Genomic DNA, 21929 nt, shown 5'->3' with positions numbered 1-21929 from the left:
AATGGATGGATGAATGAATGAATGAATGAATGAATGAATGAATCAAAGAGGATTACACAGCAGCTATAACAGCATTGTCTTCATTACAGTAAAAGATCACTCAAATATCTGCTTAGAAGGCAAGTGTTAAGAGAATAGATGCAGTTCTACACAACAGCTCCTACAGCAGCAGTATAAAAAGCTGCCAGGTGGTGAAGAAAGAAGTTGAACAGTTAGGCAGAGCATCAATCCCCAGATCAGGTGAAAGAGGGACCCTGAAATGTCTCCCTTGCATTAAGAGTAATGGAGATGAGGTGTTCCTTGTGTTTGCCTTCAACCTCTTATTCAACTCTTCAGCATTGGTGAGCAGGTAAAAAAAAAAAAAGACATTGTCATGGAGGCGACAGGAAAGAAGGACAGTACTGACAGTATGGTTTGAGATCTACAGTACTGGCTAAAAGAGCAATAGCAATGGACCCATCTGAAGAGAAGACAAGGTGATGGGAAGAGCACTGGCAACAGGGGGTTCATAGAACCACCCCACATTGCTATTATTGGGCTAAATTGTTCTAGGTAATCCTCTCCTGTAGACAGCCCTGTGGTCTTACCCCAGATTGTAGTGGTGGTGTACATGTATCTCAAGAGATCCAATTAGGATATGCAGAAACTTACTAATACTTCCTAACGAAACGTACTTATACTTGCTAATGTGTAAAAATTTGATCACCCACACTGACGTTCCAGTTTTAAAATCCAATGGATATACAGTAATGTACTTAGGCTTTTACGCAGCATGCCTCAGCCACTGTGTGCATGAATACAGATAAGTGACAGATATATTTATTTGTGTGTTTATCACATTACCACCACAGAGCACTCGGCACAGTATCCACTCCAGGGCACGGCTGGCTTTCAGACGGCTATCTGACACCACATCTGATGTCTAGTCAGCCAGAACTGGGCTACGCTCACACTCAAGCACATGTTAGGCAGCAGCTCGGTGGAAAAGTTATTGGCGTGCCTGGCGGATGTAGGGGGAGAGTAAATCTCACCCATAGATCAAACTCTGGCATGCTGGAGGACCGGCGCATGCTGCATCAAGGGCACAAGCACATTAGTGGCTTTTATACGAATGGGTTGACAGCGAACGGTGGCGGGGCGAAGCCCAGGGGCGAGGGGAGAGTGTCTGATACGACTGGACAGTTTGTCGTTCGTTCTGTTCCAGGGTCATTTGCCCTAAACATATTGCCATGGGAGTACGGGAGAGAGCAGCAGCAGCGCAAGAGCCGGGAGGAGGAAATTCCTGACCGGCCGAGTCAGTGTCTCCATCTGAATCCAATTAAATGTTCATTTAACACACTGGAGACACTGTTGACGGACAGATAGGCAGCTGCAGGCAGCAGGGAGAGCAGAGGACAGAGGCAGCCATGCACTCTGGACGATACCAGCATCTGAGGCTGACTGGGGATCACTGGAGAAGAGTCACTGCTTGCATGAAATAAATGAGGATTTCGTGTACTTGATAATATTGTCTTTTTCTTTTCTTTTTTTAATCTTGCTTATGTCTCTGTTCTGTTTTGTTTGTAGTTTTAATCTCAGTGTTGGTGTTTGTTGGCTATTTGGTATTCTAGAAAATATCTGTACACATACTTCTGTGCATATTACATTATATATTACCATTCTTTGTCTTCTTTTTTCTTCCACTTTTTTCTTTTCTTTCATCTAACTCTACCCCTACATTGTGATAACAATATGTAATGAAGCCCCGTTGGTTACATTTTCAACCTGCAATGGCAAGCTCACGTCAGATATGAAGACTAGTCTTAAAAATCTTATGTGGCATTGAAGACTTCAATCTTGCCTCAAGCTTATTCTTTCATGGTTGTTTGTATGCAACTACAGTGCAACATAAATTTGCAAAAACTGCAGTGTATAGAATACTTTGAATCACATTTTACAATCAGGGATGCTGATATGACAGAATATGTCTGTGTGGAGGTATGAATATTTATTTACCTCAAGGTCACCTTTGGTAATGCAAGCTTCTTCTACACGGAACTGAAGGTCTTCAACTCTCCTAGTAGATAAAACAAGGATACAATGACCTTCTTCAACATGATTTCTCCTGGCCCTATAAATACAATTCTAGGCTGAGCTAAATCTCACTATAGGACCAGCTGCCATCAGGAACCTGAAGGACTTTTACATATTTACATCATTTAGGAGACACTTTTATCTAAAAGAGTGAAATATACTACTTTTACAATATGGGGGTGTATGTCATAAACAGATACTTTTACTGTTCACAAGCCGTGTGTTAATAAAGCTCTTGTTTCTCATCTTTGAACACTGCGCATGCCATGCTTCAGTTGTGAGAAAGTAACCTTGCTTGCAGGGCTTACACATACAGTACAGTCCAGTGGGCCAATCCTTTAATCCTGCAAACATCCTAATAAATCTCCTTTTCTACATACTGAGAATATGTAGAAGGCTGGTATGGCAAGGTTGTGTTATGTACCAAAACAAATAATGTGAAACAGGTTCTGGTTGAAAAAAAATAATAATAAATTATGCATGAAATTATGATTTAAATGAAATCATGCTTTAAATCCCTAAAACACCTCCTCAATGCTACCTGAATTCAAAAGCAATATATACACATAGTACGTATATATACATGTGCTAAGCAGGGTCCTCTCCAAAGTTTCAATACTCTTCTCTGTACTCAATACTCTACTCTGACGTTTGAATGTACAGTATGTCTTATTCCTCAAGCCGATTGAGACATGATGATGAGGATCTGACGTCCTGTGTCAGTCTCACCTCTTCTCCTCCTCCAGCTGATTGAGGAGCTCTACTTTATCCCGATCTGCAGTCTCCACCATCCTCCTCAGCTGGTCCAGCTTAGCCTCCATCTCAACCGCATACTGAAACAGAGGGCCACCAGACACAGAAAAGGGGAGAGCCATAGGCAAACAAACAAAAAGGAAAGATTAAGTAAACATGTTATAACAATAAACAATTTATATTCATTAGCATTATCTATTATCTATAGATTATCATTATTTATTCATGAACAATACAATGAATAGTAGTATGAATATACTAATACTATAATGCTACAATGTCATGCATACTACATTCTGGTACTTACATAGTAGGCCTACCACATATCTACACCTGGAACTACATATGCCAATAGAAATAATCAACAAAGCCTAACATGTTGCGCATCTGCAATAAATCAGATGTAAGTTGATAGATGAGACAGACACGGACCTGTTTCTGGCCCTGCATGAGGAGCGCCAACTCCTGCTGCACCTCCCCAGCGTGGCTCGTCGCCTTGGCGACCTCGTTCCTCTCGAGGTCACGCTCGGCCAGCAGCTGCTCGATGTGCTGCTGCTTCTCCTTCAGGGCCTCCTGCAACGCCGTTGTGCCAGAAATCTTACGCGCATACCGCGCCGATGTCTCTGTCAGCTATGGGAAGAACACACGCACACGCATAAACATTTATAACACATTTACAAAACAGTAAACAATTTACCACAACGACACAATTCTGATGTGTTCCTTTTTCACATGCTTAGACTGTGTGTGTGTGTGTGTGTGTGTGTGTGTGTGTGTGTGTGTGTGTGAACTACTGTATGTGTGTGTGTGAACTACTGTATGTGTGTGTGTGTGTGTGTGTGTGTGTGTGTGAGTGAACTATGTGTGTGTGAGTGTGAACTACTGTATGTGTGTGTGTGTGTGTGTGTGTGTGTGTGTGAGTGAACTATGTGTGTGTGTGAGTGTGAACTACTGTATGTGTGTGTGTGTGTGTGTGTGTGTGTGTGTGTGTGTGTGTGTGTGTGGAGTGAACTATGTGTGTGTGTGAGTGTGAACTACTGTATGTGTGTGTGTGTGTGTGTGTGTGTGTGTGAGTGAACTATGTGTGTGTGTGAGTGTGAACTACTGTATGTGTGTGTGTGTGTGTGTGTGTGTGTGTGTATGTGTGTGTGTGGGTGAACTATGTGTGTGTGTGAGTGTGAACTACTGTATGTGTGTGTGTGTGTGTGTGTGTGTGTGTGTGTGTGTATGTGTATGTGTGTGTGTGTGTGTGTGTGTGTGTGTGTGTATGTGTGTGTGTGTGTGAGTGCTCTCACCAGGCCCGCTCTGCTGGGCTTGCCCCCGGTGGAGGAGGCGAGGGAGCTAAGGGAGCTGGCTGAGGAGCCACTGGGGCTGCGCCGGAGCCCCGCCCTCCTGCTCATGCTCTTGGACAGGCTGGTGCAGGGGAAGCCAATACGCGTCACCTTGTGCGTGGGAGCAAACAGCCCGTACCGGGGCTGGCACTGAAAGTACCTGCCACAAACAGAAAACCATCTCAAACAAATTAGATCAGACAATGGCGTCTCAAACTAATTTGGTGTGTTAACTCAAACAAAGTAAGCATAGTGTCCATATTTAACTTGTACACACTGGTATTAATGGTGTGAAAAGTGACACGCGAGGATATTGTGAGTGTGAGTCCATGTGTTTGCATGTGTATATGTGGCACAGATATTATTCCTGTGTGTGTTTGTTTGTGTGTGTGTGTATGTGTGTGTGTGTGTGTGTGCGTTTATCTCCCCACCTGCTACCAGCTACAGCACCATCATTCTTCCCCAGCGGTTCGTCCAGCTCCACACCACACCAGTCACCCTTAGCAAATTCCGTCTCACCCAGGAAACGCACCACACCCGCCTTAGTTCCACCCACCTAAATCAACAATGCATCTATTAGTAATACATACTAACATAATTAACATTAATCATGCCTATACCTATAGCTATATGTTCTATAAATAATTAAATAATATTGTTTCATGCATTTTTAAAAGAGCATGTTATACATTTTCATAAGAGAAAATGTTAAAAAGTAGGATATGTGATCTGCATGCAACCAGAGAAATTCTCCTTTCTCAAAGGTTCAGCTCACCAGGACTCTGTCCCCCAACTTCAGTACTCGTTTAGCCTTGGTGGAGTCTGTCTCAGACAGATTGGAGACTGACTCGCTTGCTTTCAAGCCAGCCTTAACCCCGGAGGCAGGTGTGATAGGGGTGGCAGGTGTGGCAGCAGTGGCAGCAGGGGCACTGGCAGCAGGGACAGCCTGCTTGGGTGTCGCCGGGGCACCGTTGGCATCTGGCTCTGCCACTTGTGTGCGGGACAGCTTGGAGGGGCGGGTGAAGATTCCGCGCTGATCCTCACACTGGAAGTAGCGTACGCCCGCCACAGAGCCATCGTTCTTACCGATGGGCTCATCCAGAACGATGCCCGCCCACTGGCCGGGCGCGAACTGGGTTCCTCCGACAAAATGCACATAGCCAGCCTTGTTACCGTTCACCCAAACACGCTCACCAACGTGGAAGTCACCGACTGTCGGGGAGTCCTGGGGGGCAGGTGAGCCACTGCTGGAAGGGGGCACCGCCTTAGAACCCACTGACAACCAGAACACAGTGACGTGAGTTTAGTGAAATGTATACCAAGGAGACAAGAAAACAGAAGTATATAATTGCTTGTGACAGATATACATTTTACGCATTTAGTTTGTACATCCCCTGGAATCACTATAGAATCCATATAATGTATTTTCAACCATGTGCAAAGCATTCCCATTTTTAGTTGAGATTTTCTCAATGAGCACCTCTGGTAAGGGTATCTACATTTCCCAAAGGCATTACCCAGAACTCACTACACACAATGATGACATTTTCCATTTGGTGCCTGGATCTTACATAAAAAAAAACACATCTCTGCCATAGGTCATTTAAAGGTTTACTCTAATCTGCTTTTTAAATGGGAATGTGAGGGTGTGGCGGTCTCACCAGAGGAGGGTGAAGTCTTGGCAGGGGGCCCCGGCCTGCTGATCTTGGAGGGGGGTTTGAGACCGCTGGGCTTTCCTGTGCTCATTTCTCCGAGTGTGTGCCCCTCACACCTGAAGCTACACTAACCAGTCTCCAGCATCCACCTGTATTGACTAATCCCGTCCCCAGAAATCTCCAACTAAACTATCCAACACATACAAATCTGTACCTTAGATATTAACCCACTCCTTACACATGAAATGGTGCTGCTATCTCACCTACTCCTGACAAAAGAACTGTAGCAAGTCACCCAGGCCTAAACATTTAACTCCAAATCCAGAAACTGATCTCCAAAGTCCCCACAACCTATAGGATGTTTTTTCCCTTCCAGTCGTCTGGATATGATTCACCTTCAGGCATGACAAATGTGGGGGAAAATGTAACAAAGACACAATTACTCCATTGTTCTGATTATGTGATATCTCATGTGATTTAATACTAATTTAATGAGATAATCTTCATGCTCATCTTATCTGTGTTACCAGGTCAAAAAAATGTGAGTTTACAACAGGGCACTAACAAAGGCATTGGAATCAAGCTATTTTCACATCTTAGGATACATTTGTAATGCACGTACGCACCAAATAATCCAAATGCATTTAGGGTGCGACAGAGGAGGTATCGTAATGTTTTTCATAGTGTAAAGACACAGACGACATGTACAGTGTAAGGATATTGTAAGTAAACAGTGAAAACAAGCTGGTTCTCAAAGGGGCGTATGATAGGGAACTTGCAGTCTGGCTAGGAGTCGGTTAGGTCTGAAATATTTTGAAATCGGTGCTGATTGTAACAGTTATGTAAAACATAATCTAAACGATGAGTTAACGAGGAAAGAAATATCATTCTTAATTTTCACAATACACTTATCAGATAAACATACACGCACTAGTTGACTGCATATAGCTAACCAAAGTGCCCAAAACGAGACACTTGCAGCAGATAACTGTGGCTTAGCTAGCTAGATATAGGTACAATGTAATAGTTAAGCACCAGGTACCAACTTTAACAGATGAGGGAAACAACACAATGCTGAGATTATTTACATAAGGCATTTATTTACAAAACATAAGAAGCCTGGTGATCGCAGGCCAGATCGATAAATTCAAATGAGGTGTTGTGCATTATCAAGCTGGCTAACCAGCGTGCCACTGTAACTATTGCCAGAGGATATTTTTCTAACGTTACGTTAGCACAGGTTAGCAGTTCAGCTAACTGGTTAGCTACCTATGATAAAACCTCGGTGTTTTTAGTTCCATTATTGACATTAACAGGCAAGACTTGTTTATTACTGTCTAAACATTTGAAAGCTTACATTCAAAAGCATCTGGCTCGCCTGATTTATTGGTGCAAATGGCTGTTGGATGACGTTTGTCTGCTCAGAAGGAATGATTCCAAGGAAATCTCTACAGCTAGCTACAGATAACTACACAGTCTGTTCTTGATAACACGACCGCGTTATCCGAACCGAGTTAACAGAAACAAAGGAGAAATACGGCCAGATATACCAAGCAGTGGTGTTAAGAAAAAGCCTCCACATACGAGGTCTTATGACTTACCGTTGCAATCCTAAATATCATTCACAACACCCACACAAAACTCAGTAAGTCCCGTAGCCTACTCCCGTTAGTTCTTCAGTGGACTGTTCTGTCAGTGAGGATATGGTGACGTAATGTTCCCATGTGTATTACCATAGTATTACCAGACATTCTCTGGTATTACAGTAACTACGCAACTGTGTGAAATACTTCAAGACAGTCAGAAGTTAAGCTGCCTAGTGCCTGCACATACATAAGACGAAGAACCTTTCTTCCATATGTGCCTGAATCGATCAAAACTACACAAACCTTCTATTTTCATATTTTTTCCATAACAGTTAAATGAAATCTGACACCTCATGTGTTGGCATTTCCGTTAGAGCACTTTTACTGAACAGGCCTAGATGCCAACTTAACTAAAACTGTCCTCAAAATGCAATAGGCCTACAAAAATAATATTTAATCAGTTATTTTAATAAACAAATAGTGCATGAAATAGATTATACAGCTAGTTGAGTAGCCTACAAGTGTAACAGGCCTACAAGATAGGCCTTATGGTTATTTCCTATTGGCCCATATCAAACATAAAATTATAGGCTAATTATGGTTATGGTTATGGGATTTTGCAGACGCCTTTGCCCAAACCGACACACAAAACAAAAACAACATATTTAAAAATGTAACAGGGAACAGTTTAGAATGTTGGTAAAACTAGAATAAGGAGAATAGCAATAATAAACAACAATGTCCATTCAATCAATAGCCTAATAAAGTGAGCAATGAAAATGAGGGAAAAAGCAATAATAAACAATAATGTCCATTCAATCAATAATATATATATATATATAAAACAATGACATGGTAAGACTACAGTAAGGAGAATATCATTAATAAACAATAATGTAAAATTAATAAACAGCCTAATGGAAATAAAACAATAGTTTACAAAAATAACGCATAAGAAGCGCTTAAAGAACTAAGTGCATGTTGAACAGGAATGTCTTTAGACCCCTCTTAAACGACCCAAAACTACCACAGGAACGGAGAGCACTCATTCCACCAACTACAAACCACTGAGGAAAAGAGTTTTGAATTAGACCTACAGTATGTTTAAGACTGGTCGACATAGCAGACGCTCATCAGAAGACCGCAGTGGGCGGTTGGGGATGTACGCCTTGATTATTGAGTTAAAATAATTAGGAGCAGATCCAGTCAGTGTCCTATAGGCCAAAGTGAGACATTTCAATTTAATTCTAGCTACTATAGGGAGCCAATGGAGGGTAAGGAGAGGAGTTACATGTGTCCTTTTTGGCTGATTGAAGACCAGGCGTGCTCCAGCATTCTGAATCAGCTGTAATGATCTCTGATAATAATACTGTACAATCTATAGACTACTGCAAAGCTGCCACCAGCTCAAAGAAGAAGAAAAAACACACAGGGCTGCTTCTTTGTATGTTGGTAGTTAGGTTTCTGGTTTCCCTCCACCACCCAAAATAACCTACCGGTATTCACCGGTATTGGGCTCCCAATCACTTTATTTAGGGGCCCCTGCTGATAGCCCTTTTTGGACTGATATAAAAACTCCTGAAGACCCACCTCTTCAGAGAATATCTCCTCTCATAGCACTACTGATTAACTAACCTTGCTAATTAGCACTTCGGGGTGATGGGCACTTTCGGTGTTGATGGTGGATCTTCCTGCTGCCATTGTTGCCTTGTACACTCTTCTTTCTATCAATCTCTGATGTTGTCCTCTGATAACAATTCAAATTAGAATGCATGCATTAGGCTATACTCTGAAAGACGTTGACATGTAAAACAATTTCCCAACTGGTTAGTGGTTTAGAGTTGACTATATAATGACCTATAATTACTTTTATTGTACTTTTCCAGGGGGGAATATTTCTGCCAATTCTTTTACCAATGGCTTGGGCAGAACAGAAAGAACATATTTGAGGCATTTGTATTACTTTCACAGCAATATCACAAATTCACCTGACCATGTTTTCCTCTGAAACAGGACAGTGCTCTAACAAATTATCCAGAAGATTTGCTGGGTGACAGATAAGAAGTTATGTAGGCTACATACATTTAGTGCATATAGTTAGTGCCTCAGAAGTGCAACAACAATTGTTTATTCAACATAATGTCTCTATGGTCACCATACTTCAGCTTTGACCTTTTTTTTTAACCTTTTGTTTGCCTGTATTCCCCCAAATATCAGAGTTGCCCAGACACTGAGAAAGGTCTGGTGGTGGTTGGTGGTGGGTTTCTTTCCTCTTCCTCCTCCTGCAACGGTCTACAGAGGAGTTTATGCCAAACCCTCTGGATGGTTCCGCTAAGGGCTGGGCTGGAGAAGTAGTACACCACCGGGTTCAGGACACTGTTGAAATACGTCAAACACACAGTGGTGTAGAAAGCAAAATTGACCTGTTTGAAGTGAGAGCACTCATTGTACCAAGCCCTTAGGATCCATATGGCCATGCGGGAGAGTGTACTCGGGAGGAAACAAACGATGAAAACCAGGGCAACAGTAAGCACAAAGTAGACCGCTCTCGTGATCCTCCCGTCGGTGTCCACCGTCCTGTTCTTCAGCTGGAGAGTGATACATACGGTGCAGGACACAATGATCGCAGTAGGAACGGAGAACTGCAGGAGGTAGAGGGTGTCGTGCCAGGCACTTGCTGCTGTGTAGTCCATACAGATGTTGAAGCTCTCGCACTGCATCCGGTTGTCGAGAACGTAGAGGTGTGAAGAAAAGAGTATATTGCTGGTCAGGCTGACGATGACTACCCAAAGGCAGCAGCACACCAGTGTGGCATATCCCAAGCTCATGCGGCTGAACCGGTTGAGTGGGTGAACGACCTTAAAGTAGCGGTCCACGGCGACAGCCGTGAGAAAGAAAATACCAGCAGCTCGATTGGTGGCCAACAGGAACATCAGGATGCGGCACAGCACGTCGCCATAGATCCAGTCTTTCCTCCGCAGGTAGTAGTGAGCCCTGAAGGGCAAGCAGAAAAGCAATATGGTGTCGGCCACAGCAAGGTGTGCCAGGTAGATAGAATTGGGCTTCCAGGTGTCCATATGGAAGACGAACATCCACAGGGCAAGGCCGTTCCCTAGCAGCCCAAAGATGAACTCCAAGATGAGAACAGGGGGTAGCACCTCATCCAGGATAGGAGAAGTGAAAGGGCAGCAACTGTTGTGCATGACTGGAATTCTATTCTTTGGTTCACAGGCTGACAACCTAAGAGCCCAGTGCTTTCCTTTTCCTATATGCAAATAGGTCTAAGGTTGTTTCAGAGACAGTAAAGTACCAGGATATCTAAGGAAATGATGGCTCTCACAGCAGACAAACCTTTACAGACATAAATGGCTTGAAAGAATTCATGAAATTATCATTATTCCTTGAAAATACAATATAGGAGAAATAATTTTATCAAAATCTGCCAGTTCCGAGTTCCAAGTACCAAGTTCCAAATTCTTATCAGGGCATGGAAAAACCATAAAGATTAAGATATAATATGTTCTGTTTAAGGACACAGTGGAAGAAATTCAGCTCCCCCTTTGTTAGGAACAGTCATAATGGAAGATTGTTTACGCCTAGGTACAGTCGTGGCTAAAATTACTACTCTATTTTCAAAATATGGTGTTCTTTTCTTTGCCACCTTTATTTTTTTGTGAATGTAGCACCAATGTGACTCGCCAAAAATCTCCAGTTTTGTCTCATCAGTCCAAAGAACATTTTACCTAGAAGGACTGTGACTTGACAATATGTATTTTAGCCAATTCCAGTCTGGTGTTTTAACATTTTTTCTTTCAATGGTGGAAACCTCCTATTTAGATTAGATTTAAGATTAGATTAAACTTTATTGTCATTATACAGAGACAACTAAACGTATTTAGCGTCTAATTGTGTGTGTGTGTCCGGGCTGCACGAAACTTAGTGGGCATGTAGCCCCACAAGGATGACACGGAACCATTGTTTTTCGTTTTGATCCATCGCCCACCCACCGTAGACCTAGGATGGCCACTTTTTTCGTATGTTCGCATGTCAGCCCATCCCATATCCACTCATTTGAGGTATATTGCCTCCTAGTTAAAAATGAAACAGCAAAAACAAGGTTTTATAATCAGGTATCTTTGGCTGACATGTTCAAAGCTACACGATTTTGAGGATCATTATGACACCCTCTGAATGCATGGCAAGTTTTGTGGAATTAAGTTCGTGGGGGTGTAGATGGCCGGACACAGTTTTCTGTGAATATCTTATCTTATCTGTGAGAACCGTAGGGCCTGGATATAACCAAATTAATTTTGTATGTTGGTCTCCAGGGGCCATGTCAACACATCCCATATCCAGTCATTTGAGGTATAGTGTCAATGAGGCATTAGAGTATCATTATGACACTCTTTTCTGGATGCATGCCAAATTTTGTGGAATTCCATTTATGGGGGACCATATCAGCTACAAAAAGGATTCAAATATTCTCAGAGATGACACAGCTAGCTTTAACCAAGTACCCCCTAACCAGTGCAAAGCATTTTTAGTTGAGAAAAAAAGACTTAAAACAGAACACTGTCCATCGTGTTTTCACAAGAATTACCGCTACGCTTCAACCACGACTCCATCGTTTGAGTTTTGACAGTGATTGACAGGTAATGGCGGGTGGCATGTGACAGGTTGGGTCGAACCATCCGGGAGACTCTGGGTTTTTAGGATAATGAAATTGAATAGCCTACTGAAATATAAAATTCATTTTATGAACTTATATTTTCCTGAAATATTTATTAAATAATTGTTTTAAAAGTAGTTTGCATGGATTCTACTTTTTAAATATATGTATGTATATGTACCCCCTGGAGTGGCTTACCGTACCTCCAGGGATACGCGTACCCCCATTTGAGAACCACTGGCCTACGTGGTGTAAATAGAGAAAAGCAGGGGCCCTGATAATGATCCCTGAGGCACACCTGTGGTGAGTTCATGAGACTTTGATACCTGTCCCTGCCAAGACATGTTGAAAGTATAGTATAATATAATATAGTATAGTATAGTATATATACTCTTTTGATCCTGTGAGGGAAATTTGGTCTCTGCATTTATCCCAATCCGTGAATTAGTGAAACACACACAGCACACAGTGTACACACAGTGAGGTGAAGCACACACTAATCCCGGCGCAGTGAGCTGCCTGCATCAACAGCGGCGCTTGGGGAGCAGTGAGGGGTTAGGTGCCTTGCTCAAGAGCACTTCAGCCGTGCCTACTGGTCGGGGTTCGAACCGGCAACCCTCCGGTTACAGGTCCGAAGTGCTAACCAGTAGGTCACGGCTGCCACAAGAACAAAAGAACACCCTTTAAGGTAAGATTCAAACCAGCCAAGAGCTTTCCCAGAAATTGATTTTAATGTATAGTCGGGGTGGGATCCGGAAAGGACCACAGGCGGGAATCGAACCCAGGGCGCCGGCGTACGGTGCAGGTGCCCCAGCCAGTCGCGCCACGGCTGGGGCCACAATCCCTGTGATATGATTAGCTATTGGAAGGAGCAGCAAATGAGTGCCCGAGGTTCTTCCCTAGCCTAGAAATCTAGACGCACCCTAGCAGCAGCAAATTTAATTTGCAGTCAGGGTAGTCTAGCAACTCTCCTTTGGCTTGCGAGCTGGAAAAATCAAACTTCGATCAGGCCAATCACATCATGTATAGAGTCGGTGGGCGGGCTTATCATAATGACGGCTGACTTCCGGCGGTTCCGCGTTAATTTCCCGCTACTTGAAAACAAAGAATATGGATGCTGCTGCTGGTGAACAGCACGACTTGAGTTAGGCTTTTTTTAAGTTGCCAAAAGTTTGATCAACTAGCCAACTAGCTCCGCTGGTGGGAAAACGCATGGGACTCACGAGTTGTAGCGCTATCCTATTGCGTGCAGAGGGAATTCGAAAGACAACCGTTTATCCCGCCCCTCGGATTGAGCACCCAGTGAGTTCCCAGCCCCTACGTCTTGATCTTGATGTGGATCTGGCTCCTCAGGCTAGGAACCTACAGCATCACAACAAAAGATATTTGTGTCACAATACACCTGTCTCTAGAAATAGGCAGCTTTTGTGTTTGCACAAATAAGAACAGACAAATAAATTACCAATGTTTTTATTTTATTTTGGAATTAAAGAGGGAAACTATCTCTAAGGGACACAAACCCCAAAGGTGCAAGGCTAAAGTGGAAGTTTTCCCAAGACCCAATACATATATGACACAAGATTAAAGTCACTATATTAGTTATCCATTTGATTGAATATAATTAATAAAACATAAGATTTAAAGCAATAACAGAAGGATTGTATAGCAAGTAACACATACTACTGCAGAAGAGAGGAAATATGAAGATCTAGAAATAATGCTTTGCTGTGGCAGCATTTGCCTGTTTGCACGCAAACCTCTTAGTTGACTTTGAGGACATTTGTACATTTTGCATGTTGACTGGGATGTAAAACCACATGGGAGGGCTGCAGAACATTGTGTCAAAAATAGAAGAGCAGGATAAACTTGAACGAAGAAATAAAGTTTTCCACCCTTTGAACAACTATACTCAAGCACTACAACTTTTATTGCAACTGCTGCTGGGCCTTTCCATCTTATATGTCTCTCTCATATTGCTTGCCTGCTGCCAGTCATTTTAAAAGAGAACTTAACTCTCTGCTGTCCTATCATACTTTAACAAAATAACATCATAAAAAACGTGTCAGCCAAATGTAATGTAATGTAAAAATAGAGGAACTCACAGCACAACAGAAAAACAGCAGCAATGGAAGTGTGTCATGGCCAAATATAAGTAAGCAGTCTATTTTAGAAAAAATAAGGAGGATAATGATAAAAAAAAAAATACAATGATGTTAATGTAAGTAATGTGGAGTTCAGCTTGTATGCCCCCCCCCCCCAGCCCCCCATGAGACCCCTAAATCATTGAACAGAATTGGACAGAATCCACTTGCTACCATTTTTTTTTTTTTATTTGAAAGGCTTTATCTGTATTTTGTTATTTCAGATTTAGTGGAGATTTCTCAAGTAATAATAAACCATGAAGGCTAAACAAGCAAAGGGGTTATGATAGAAAGAAACACAGAGAGACACAAAGAAACTCTTCCAGATAACATGTTTCCAGGCTTACCAGGTAAGGAAGGTAAATGCAAAGTAGGCTGAATGCAAAGCAAATGACCACCAAAAAAGCTGCCATGCTGATATCATTCAAATAAGCAGTGCATATTTAAGGGGCATGGCTTACACATTTAAAGCAATTATACAACCAAGTAGGCTACATGCATTGTTTGATTGTGTATTGTGAATAAAGTGTTTTTCCAAATGTTTGGCACTTGGCATTACAAACTTACAAATTACTGTCTTTTTCGTTATAGTCATGAAATATTTAGATTTCCCACAGTTCATTTTAGGCCTTAAAGATAATGTTCTGGTATATTGAATTATAATGCATGTGTTTTATGTGGTAAAAAATGGAGTTCTGATTACTTGGCATTACCATTTGGTGCCACACTGTCATTTCCATTGTTGCTCTGTGCATCTTGTGTTTCCTTTCCAAAGAGCTTACAGAAGAAGTTGCGGACAGTTCTGTTGAAGGCAGGGCTGGAGAAGTAGTACAGCACTGGGTTTAAGGCGCTGTTGAAATAGGTCAGACAAATCAAATAATAAAACACCACACTGGCCCCATGAAAGTGTGAGCAGTCATCGTACAAAGCCTTTAGGATCAACACAGCTAAACAGGACACTGTACTTGGGAGATAGCAGAAGATGAACACCAAGGCAACAGCCATCACAAAATACACTGCTCTGCTGATTCTGCCCATAGAGTTGACAGTGTTGTTCCTCAGGTGAGCTGTGATGCTATAGGTACAAAAAGAAACGATCCCAGCAGGTATAGCAAACTGCAGTATGAAGAAGATATCAGACCACTCGTGTAGCAGGGAGAAGTCCATGCAGATAGTGAAGGTCTCACATTGAAGGTTGATCAGGTGATTACCTGTGAACAGGTAGATGTTCATGGTGAAAATAAGTAGCCACAGGCCGCAGCATATCCCATTGATGCAGCGTAGGCCCATGCGGTTGATGCGATGTTGAGGATGAAGTATCTTGAAGTAGCGGTCAATGGCCACTGTGGTTAGGAAGAAAATCCCCGCAGCTCGACAGGTTGAAAGCATGAAGAGGTCAATCTGACAGAAGACAGAGCCATAAATCCAGTTTCGGCTCTTGATGTAGTAGTCGGCTCGGAAGGGCAGGCAGAGCATCAACACTGCATCAGCGGTGGTCAGGTGAGCCAGGTAAACAGAGTGGGACTTCCAGATCTTCTGGGAGGCGAACATCCACAAGGCTATCAAGTTCGACATGAGGCCCAGCATGAACTCCACCACAAGGACAGGTACCATAACGTGATCCAGCTGTGGTGTGCTGAAGAAACAACAGTTCGCCTCCTTGCTCGTAGTAGAGTTCCTCTCCATGAGAGCAAAACTGTGGAGCTTTTAGTAGAGTTTGAACCCCTGGTTTAAGTCAGTATGTCTACATAAGGCTGTGGCTGCATCCCAGCTTTCTTTGAGTTCAGGTCGCCTTTGCCTTTAATGTTTACACACATGCAAACAAATTTGGCTAATGTGCCCATTTTCATACCATTGACACCTAGATGACTAATCAACATTACACAGTCAGCATTACATAACCCTGACACCATATATTAAAGCAGCTGATAGTGATGTTGATCAAATTCAAACAAGATTGATAGAGGGATTGGAAACTGATTGGCGGGGAAAAGGTTAAAATGTAGCATTAAAATCTCTGTGTTTATATCCTTAATTTGCATAAAATAAAAAACAGATCAACTCAGATCATTATTGCAGCTCAGAAAATGAGTTTTAATATTTTAAATTAAACTTTATAGTGAGCTAGTTAACTGTCCCGTGGGTGAATTATGGTCTTGACCACTGGTGGAAAGAGACCAAGTCACAAGAACAGCCTACTCTCAAAACCCATTTTCTTCATCCTTTTTTAATGTTTTACTCTGGACTTTGCACTCTGATAAGCTGCCAGCCTTGACCGGACCAATGGACTCTAGCAACTACACCAGTTCAGTTAGTAGCTAAAATAGTCTGAAAAGCAGTCACTGTTAAGAATGGAGGGCACTTGTACAGGCAAGAAAAATGGGCGTCTTCACCTGAATATACGCATTAAGGAGGATGAGGATCCCCACAACAGTATTATGAAGCTGCTGAGGATTCTTAGGCCACAGTGGAGAATAGAAGACATTAAGAAAAAGGCAAGTTTGATAAATTAATGTCTGCTGTTGGTTTGAATTGCACTTATTCGGGTTTCTCTGCCACAAATGCAATACCATGAATAGGCTACAGTCCTTGACATTGCAAAGGTCTGTTGTTCAATGCTACTCGTGCCAGTGCCATCTATGTATTATGCCTTTAAAATGGCAACAGTGTGTTCATGTGGATAATGCATGCATTTTCTTCTTTCTGTACTGTAATACATAATAGGTCTTTTTCATTTGATTACTTTTATGTGCAGCTGTTTTTTTCTATGTGAATAGAAGTATGAAGTTGTTCAGACCATTTAATTAAGGTAAATGTTACACTGCAATGACACTTTAAACATTACTTAATCTGGGTCATCTTTACAAATATTTTTTAGATATCCTCAACTCACGATAAACTGGGCGGATTGTCTTTGAAAGAATGAATTAATGAGAACACACAATATTGAATTATAGTAGATAGACCTTTGTATGGACTGTAATACATCTTTAAAAAGCAATTTGCATTTTGGTGACGTTTCTGGGAAAATAAATGTGACAACGCATGTCTTTGAAAACATGAGCAAATTGTGAAGGGAACCACGGAATGTTTGTCAATAGAGGCATCTGCCATGATTTCCTACAAAGCCATAAATAAAGAAATGAACTTCTTATGCCTCCTTGTTCACATGGAGATAAGTGTATAATTTTACTTCCTCTGCACATCATAGACATTTAGCTGGCACCACTAATTGTGTGCCAGCTAAAAATGTGCCAAAACTAATATTTATTCATTGACAAGCCTTTCATTTTGTGTAGGTCTTTACAGAAGGCACTACCAACCAGTTGACAGGCTGTTACACAGGCTGCCTGCGGTCGTCGGATGATGTGGTGCTAGTGCGGGTGTATGGCAATATGACAGACCTCTATCTGGACCGACGCAAAGAGATAGAGATACTTCACATACTTCACGAACACAGTTGTGGCCCCAAGTTGTACTGCAGCTTTGAAAATGGCATTTGTTATGAGTTTTTGCAGGGCATAGCGCTGGATAATAAGCTACTGAGGGAGCCTCTTGTTTACAGGTACAGCTGAATTGGTTGTGTTATTCTCTTGGAAGGTATCCTAACTTAAACATGGCTCTCAAATGGTAGACTTTCTTTACTTTATCAAATAACAGATACATTGTATGCATATTGTATGTGCTCTTTGTGCTAATATCCAGGCTAATTGCAGAGGAAATGGCAAAAATCCACACCATCAAGCCCAGAGATGGCTCTCGCCCTCAGGCTTTCCTCTGGACCAAAATGGCCCATTTCCTTCAGCTAGTACAGGATTCTGAAAATGATGAGATGCCAAGGTGAGTCATGTACTGTATAATTAAAAACACATTATAGCACAATGGCAAATCATTTATTTCCAGAATTATTTAGTTTAAGCTTCAGCAGTCATATACAGCTTCTGTCTTACAATTACATTTATGGTGTTATTATGTTTCATGCTCTTTAACCCTCAGCAAATTCAATGAATGATATAATTATGTATAATTATTCAACAAACTGGTGTCTTCAACAGTGCTATGTTTTGTCTTGAAAGCAGCGTATCAATCAATGAACAATCAGATTATGGTCAATCTGTCATCAACTGAGAAAAGACCATATTGAATACACTACCAAAGGCTAAAGCATTTTAACATGACTCATATTATGAATCTGTGATACTGTATAAATGGCACCTGTTCAAGCTCGTCTTTCCCTCCTGTCCCAGCTCCTTGCGTCTACCAGAGACTACCAGTGTGGAAGCTCTGAGAAATGAAATGCATGAGTTAAAAAGACGACTTGGTCCCGTATACTCTCCAACAGTGCTGTGTCATAATGATCTTTCGCCAGCTAACATAATCTACAATGATACCAAAGGTGAGCTTAAGTGCCAAGTCATGGAGAGTGAGGTTGTCAGGAGAGCATCGCCCTTTAAAAAACAACCTGACTTCCCATTCACCATACTGTCAGTTCCATTTTACTTGAACATATCATTGTTGGGAACAAGGTAAAGGTGCTTTGTATCTTTGAAGGTCCAAAGCTTAAACATTCTGTCAACAATTGCATATCACTCAGAATGAGACAATAGACATAAGGAGATGGAGAAATGTTATTTTTTTAGATAATAATCTACTATAGGCTTGCCATATGATTTGTTTTCAAAGCTTTACATGGTTTAGCACCTCAGTATTTATGTGATCTTTTAATTCCTTACTGTCCTCCTAGACCTCTTCGATCATCTTCCCAGTGTCTTCTTTGTGTTCCTTCTGCCTCTCTTAAATCCAAAGGTGACAGAGCTTTCTCTGTCTATGCTCCCCAGCTTTGGAATAGCCTTCCTGATGTTGTGAAATCCTGCCCCACTATTAGTAGTTTTAAATCCAACCTAAAGACCTACCTCTTCTCCCTAGCTTTTAACACTCCCTGACTCCCTCACCTCTCCCTTTTTTTAAATATGTTTATATGTATGTATATGTATTATTATTATTATTTTATGTAAAGCACTTTGGTGCAATGCTATTGCTTTGAAATGTGCTATATAAATAAATTTGACTTGACTTGACTTATTTACAACCAACAACAGTATTTACAACATGTTCTCAATCTGTGTTTCTCAGGCACTGTAAAGTTCATTGATTATGAATATGGTGATTTTAATTATCAGGCCTTTGATATTGCCAACCTTTTCAATGAATATGCAGGTACAGTAAATAAATAAACATTATATTTCATATTGTTAAATATGTGGTCCTTTTAGGATTGTTATTCTTTGTTTTTAAATGAAAATTGCAGGTTTGACCGACACTGACTACAGTCGATATCCCAGCGTGGAGCTTCAGATGGACTGGCTGACTGCTTACCTAAGGAGATATGAGAGCTGCTCAGGCACAGATACCATAGTATCAGAGCATGACGTGAAGAACCTCTATATCACAGTTTGCAAGTTTAATCTGGTGAGTTCCATCATAACCACACACCAGACACACACATCCTCGCTGTCACACACAAAATAGTACAGTGGTTAGATGGCTTTAAATGGCCTAAAATGAATGTGAAACTAATCGCTCAGTAGCAAATTCAGCACAGATGAGTTGTGTGAGGGAATAGTGAAATCCAGTTCATCATACAAAAGTGCAAGTCCCCCCACTCGGTGGCCGTTTGCAATGCACTTTGGGCAGTTATCAGGCAGCTATTTTCCTATTTGAGTGAATGGGGAGGCATAGAGGAAGGGGCGGGATATGTGTAGAGATTACCCCATATTGGTGTTATAAACTAATTGTACCCCATGTATTTATCTCTGAGTGCTGTGTCTCCTCCTTAGAAACGTCTCTGCTTATACAACTGCACCATTCAGTCACTAAGTGAGCGGAAAAGAAATCAACAACACAGATTCTATTCTATGTTCCCCCGACAACACACACACACTCAACCACACCCCTAAGTACTACCACTCCACTCTGTCCAGGTCTGAGACATGAGTGTCTGTGTTCTTTGGCATGTCCTTCAGATACCCACTGACTCAGCCTCATGTACAGTACACAGCATCCCACAAGTAGCCAGTTACATTCATTTACCATCTTACCTTATTGTTTCAGGCTTCACACTTCTTCTGGGGATTATGGGCAGTTATTCAAGCCAGACATTCAGATATCAATTTTGACTTCATGAGGTAAGTCTGTCATTCACTCTTGTGTGTTGCCCTTAACCTGCAGAATCTTCTATATTCTCTGAAATATGGACACTCAGAATGAGGCCACAGATGAGGTCTTGGAGTGTTTTCAAACCACTGCTACAATATTTATTTTTAACATAAAATATATATTTTGAGCAAAATGAGCTTCACTATTTAATTTAAAAATTGTATGTCTTTAGTTGGTCTATTTTACCTAATGTTGGTGCTCCCTGTTCATTTCAAATCTACTTTTGATGGAATCAGCACTAATTCACTCTTGGTGGTCTCTCAATGTAATTTAAAGCCATTTAACTCACACAGGCTAATGTGTATACTCACAAACACCAGTCAAAATATACATATCCAAAATACAAAAAAAAAGAAGAAAAATCAGAATACAAATCAATAGTTTGAATGAGTGCCTTTATCCATGAACTATGTCTTGTCTTTTACCTTCAGATATGCCAATGCCAGGTTTGAGCGTTACTTTGAGATGAAGGAAGAATACCTTGATATGTAAAACACCAAGATGCATAGATGTTAAAGTCCTATTACATCCCAAGATTTTACCAAGCCAATCTATTAAACAATACGGAATCAAAGACAATGACAAAGTTTGTATTTAGTCTTTAGTTTGTATTATTTGTCGTCATTTCCAGATAATGTTTTTTTTTTCTTATCAGCGCAATAAAGTTTAAATCAAACCAGCTCTCATAGTATGACTTCTTACAGAGATTGGGGGAAGGGGTTGTTGCCTGGTAGATTGTGCATTAAAGACAGTATATATACCTTATGACAACAGAAAATAATATGGACTCCAGCAATGCTTTCCAAAAATAATTACACCTACATGTGGAATTTAAGTTTGTCCAAGTTGCAATTAAAACTCCAGACCCCTCAACATACCAGGAGCCTCAAAATGCTTTCAGGAAAGGCTATAACGTGAAGGACAGGAACCTTAAGAAACCAAATAATTGATGTGCCAAAAGCACAACACTGTGTTTTTTTCATGATCATGTTTATGTTCATGATGGCAAAGCTATTTACGTGTTGAAGTTTAGAGTCAGGGCCACTGTTTGAAAGCTATTCTTTATTTGCTATGAATCCTCTGCCTCATACCTGCAATTATTTTGTTGTCAACACAATTTTCATGACACTTTGCTTGCTATGACGAGGTGATTCATCAACATTACCATGATGGGTAACTGACGAAATGTTCATCATGTTATAGGAAGCAAAACAATATTGATAGAAAGGTTACATGTGATAGGTTTGTTTGTTTGTTGTTTCTGAAAACACTGAATTTATACACCTGGACTGTGACTTGCATTTTGCTTAGAATTTAAAATGGTCATATGTGTCTATACCAGTGAGATGAGGTATGGCTAAAAAAGGCCTATTTTGTGTATTGTATCAAAGCAGGAGTCAAGTCAATTAATTATTTTAAAGGTATATTATTCAGTTACAAAAGGTTTTTGTTTTTGTAATAAACAATGCGTCACTGGATGGAGATTTAAGAGAGGTGACTATTGC

General features: G+C 41.2%; 4 protein-coding genes across 5 annotated transcripts in view; 1 reads left to right on the top strand and 3 right to left on the bottom strand.

The window, feature by feature from the left end:
- The window catches only part of clip1b (CAP-GLY domain containing linker protein 1b), a 28411-nt gene extending 20879 nt beyond the window's left edge, over positions 1–7532 (bottom strand). For both annotated transcript variants that reach the window (XM_048258567.1, XM_048258568.1), the window contains exons 1-8: positions 7414–7532; positions 5819–6207; positions 4933–5432; positions 4589–4713; positions 4122–4317; positions 3259–3456; positions 2803–2906; positions 1996–2056 (exon numbers count right to left, since the gene is read on the bottom strand). In XM_048258567.1, coding sequence (XP_048114524.1) covers positions 1996–2056; positions 2803–2906; positions 3259–3456; positions 4122–4317; positions 4589–4713; positions 4933–5432; positions 5819–5903 — 1269 coding nt within the window. In that variant the 5' untranslated portion in view covers positions 5904–6207; positions 7414–7532. The remainder of the gene's footprint in view (positions 1–1995; positions 2057–2802; positions 2907–3258; positions 3457–4121; positions 4318–4588; positions 4714–4932; positions 5433–5818; positions 6208–7413) is intronic.
- A 2079-nt stretch (positions 7533–9611) lies between these two features.
- LOC125304876 (hydroxycarboxylic acid receptor 3-like) lies at positions 9612–10601 on the bottom strand. The gene has a single exon (XM_048259394.1). The coding sequence runs from the start codon at positions 10599–10601 to the stop codon at positions 9612–9614; it is 990 nt and encodes a 329-aa protein (XP_048115351.1).
- Positions 10602–14907: 4306 nt separating this feature from the next.
- LOC125304875 (hydroxycarboxylic acid receptor 2-like) lies at positions 14908–15931 on the bottom strand. Its single transcript, XM_048259393.1, has one exon. The coding sequence runs from the start codon at positions 15892–15894 to the stop codon at positions 14908–14910; it is 987 nt and encodes a 328-aa protein (XP_048115350.1). The 5' UTR covers positions 15895–15931.
- Positions 15932–16961: 1030 nt separating this feature from the next.
- Positions 16962–21076, top strand: LOC125304659 (ethanolamine kinase 1-like). Its single transcript, XM_048259103.1, has 8 exons — positions 16962–17017; positions 17508–17773; positions 17914–18048; positions 18456–18604; positions 19342–19425; positions 19517–19677; positions 20320–20393; positions 20856–21076. The coding sequence occupies exons 2-8, from the start codon at positions 17604–17606 to the stop codon at positions 20914–20916; spliced, it is 834 nt and encodes a 277-aa protein (XP_048115060.1). The 5' UTR covers positions 16962–17017; positions 17508–17603; the 3' UTR covers positions 20917–21076.
- Positions 21077–21929: the final 853 nt, after the last annotated feature.

Source organism: Alosa alosa, chromosome 12, assembly GCF_017589495.1.
Source record: "Alosa alosa isolate M-15738 ecotype Scorff River chromosome 12, AALO_Geno_1.1, whole genome shotgun sequence".
Classification (NCBI taxonomy): Eukaryota; Metazoa; Chordata; class Actinopteri; order Clupeiformes; family Clupeidae; genus Alosa; species Alosa alosa.
The sequence above is the reverse complement of the archived record's forward strand: the minus strand, read 5'-3'. Positions and strand labels throughout refer to the sequence as shown.

What these genes read in the sequence shown, in the direction of transcription:
- LOC125304876 (XM_048259394.1), bottom strand. Translation starts at nt 10,601, where the DNA reads ATGCACAACAGTTGCTGCCCTTTCACTTCTCCTATCCTGGATGAGGTG.
- LOC125304875 (XM_048259393.1), bottom strand. Translation starts at nt 15,894, where the DNA reads ATGGAGAGGAACTCTACTACGAGCAAGGAGGCGAACTGTTGTTTCTTC.
- LOC125304659 (XM_048259103.1), top strand. Translation starts at nt 17,604, where the DNA reads ATGACAGACCTCTATCTGGACCGACGCAAAGAGATAGAGATACTTCAC. An exon ending in GAAAATGATGAGATGCCAAG is followed by an intron (nt 18,049 to 18,455) that starts GTGAGTCATGTA and finishes CTCCTGTCCCAG; the next exon opens with CTCCTTGCGTCTACCAGAGA. An exon ending in CCTTTTCAATGAATATGCAG is followed by an intron (nt 19,426 to 19,516) that starts GTACAGTAAATA and finishes TGAAAATTGCAG; the next exon opens with GTTTGACCGACACTGACTAC.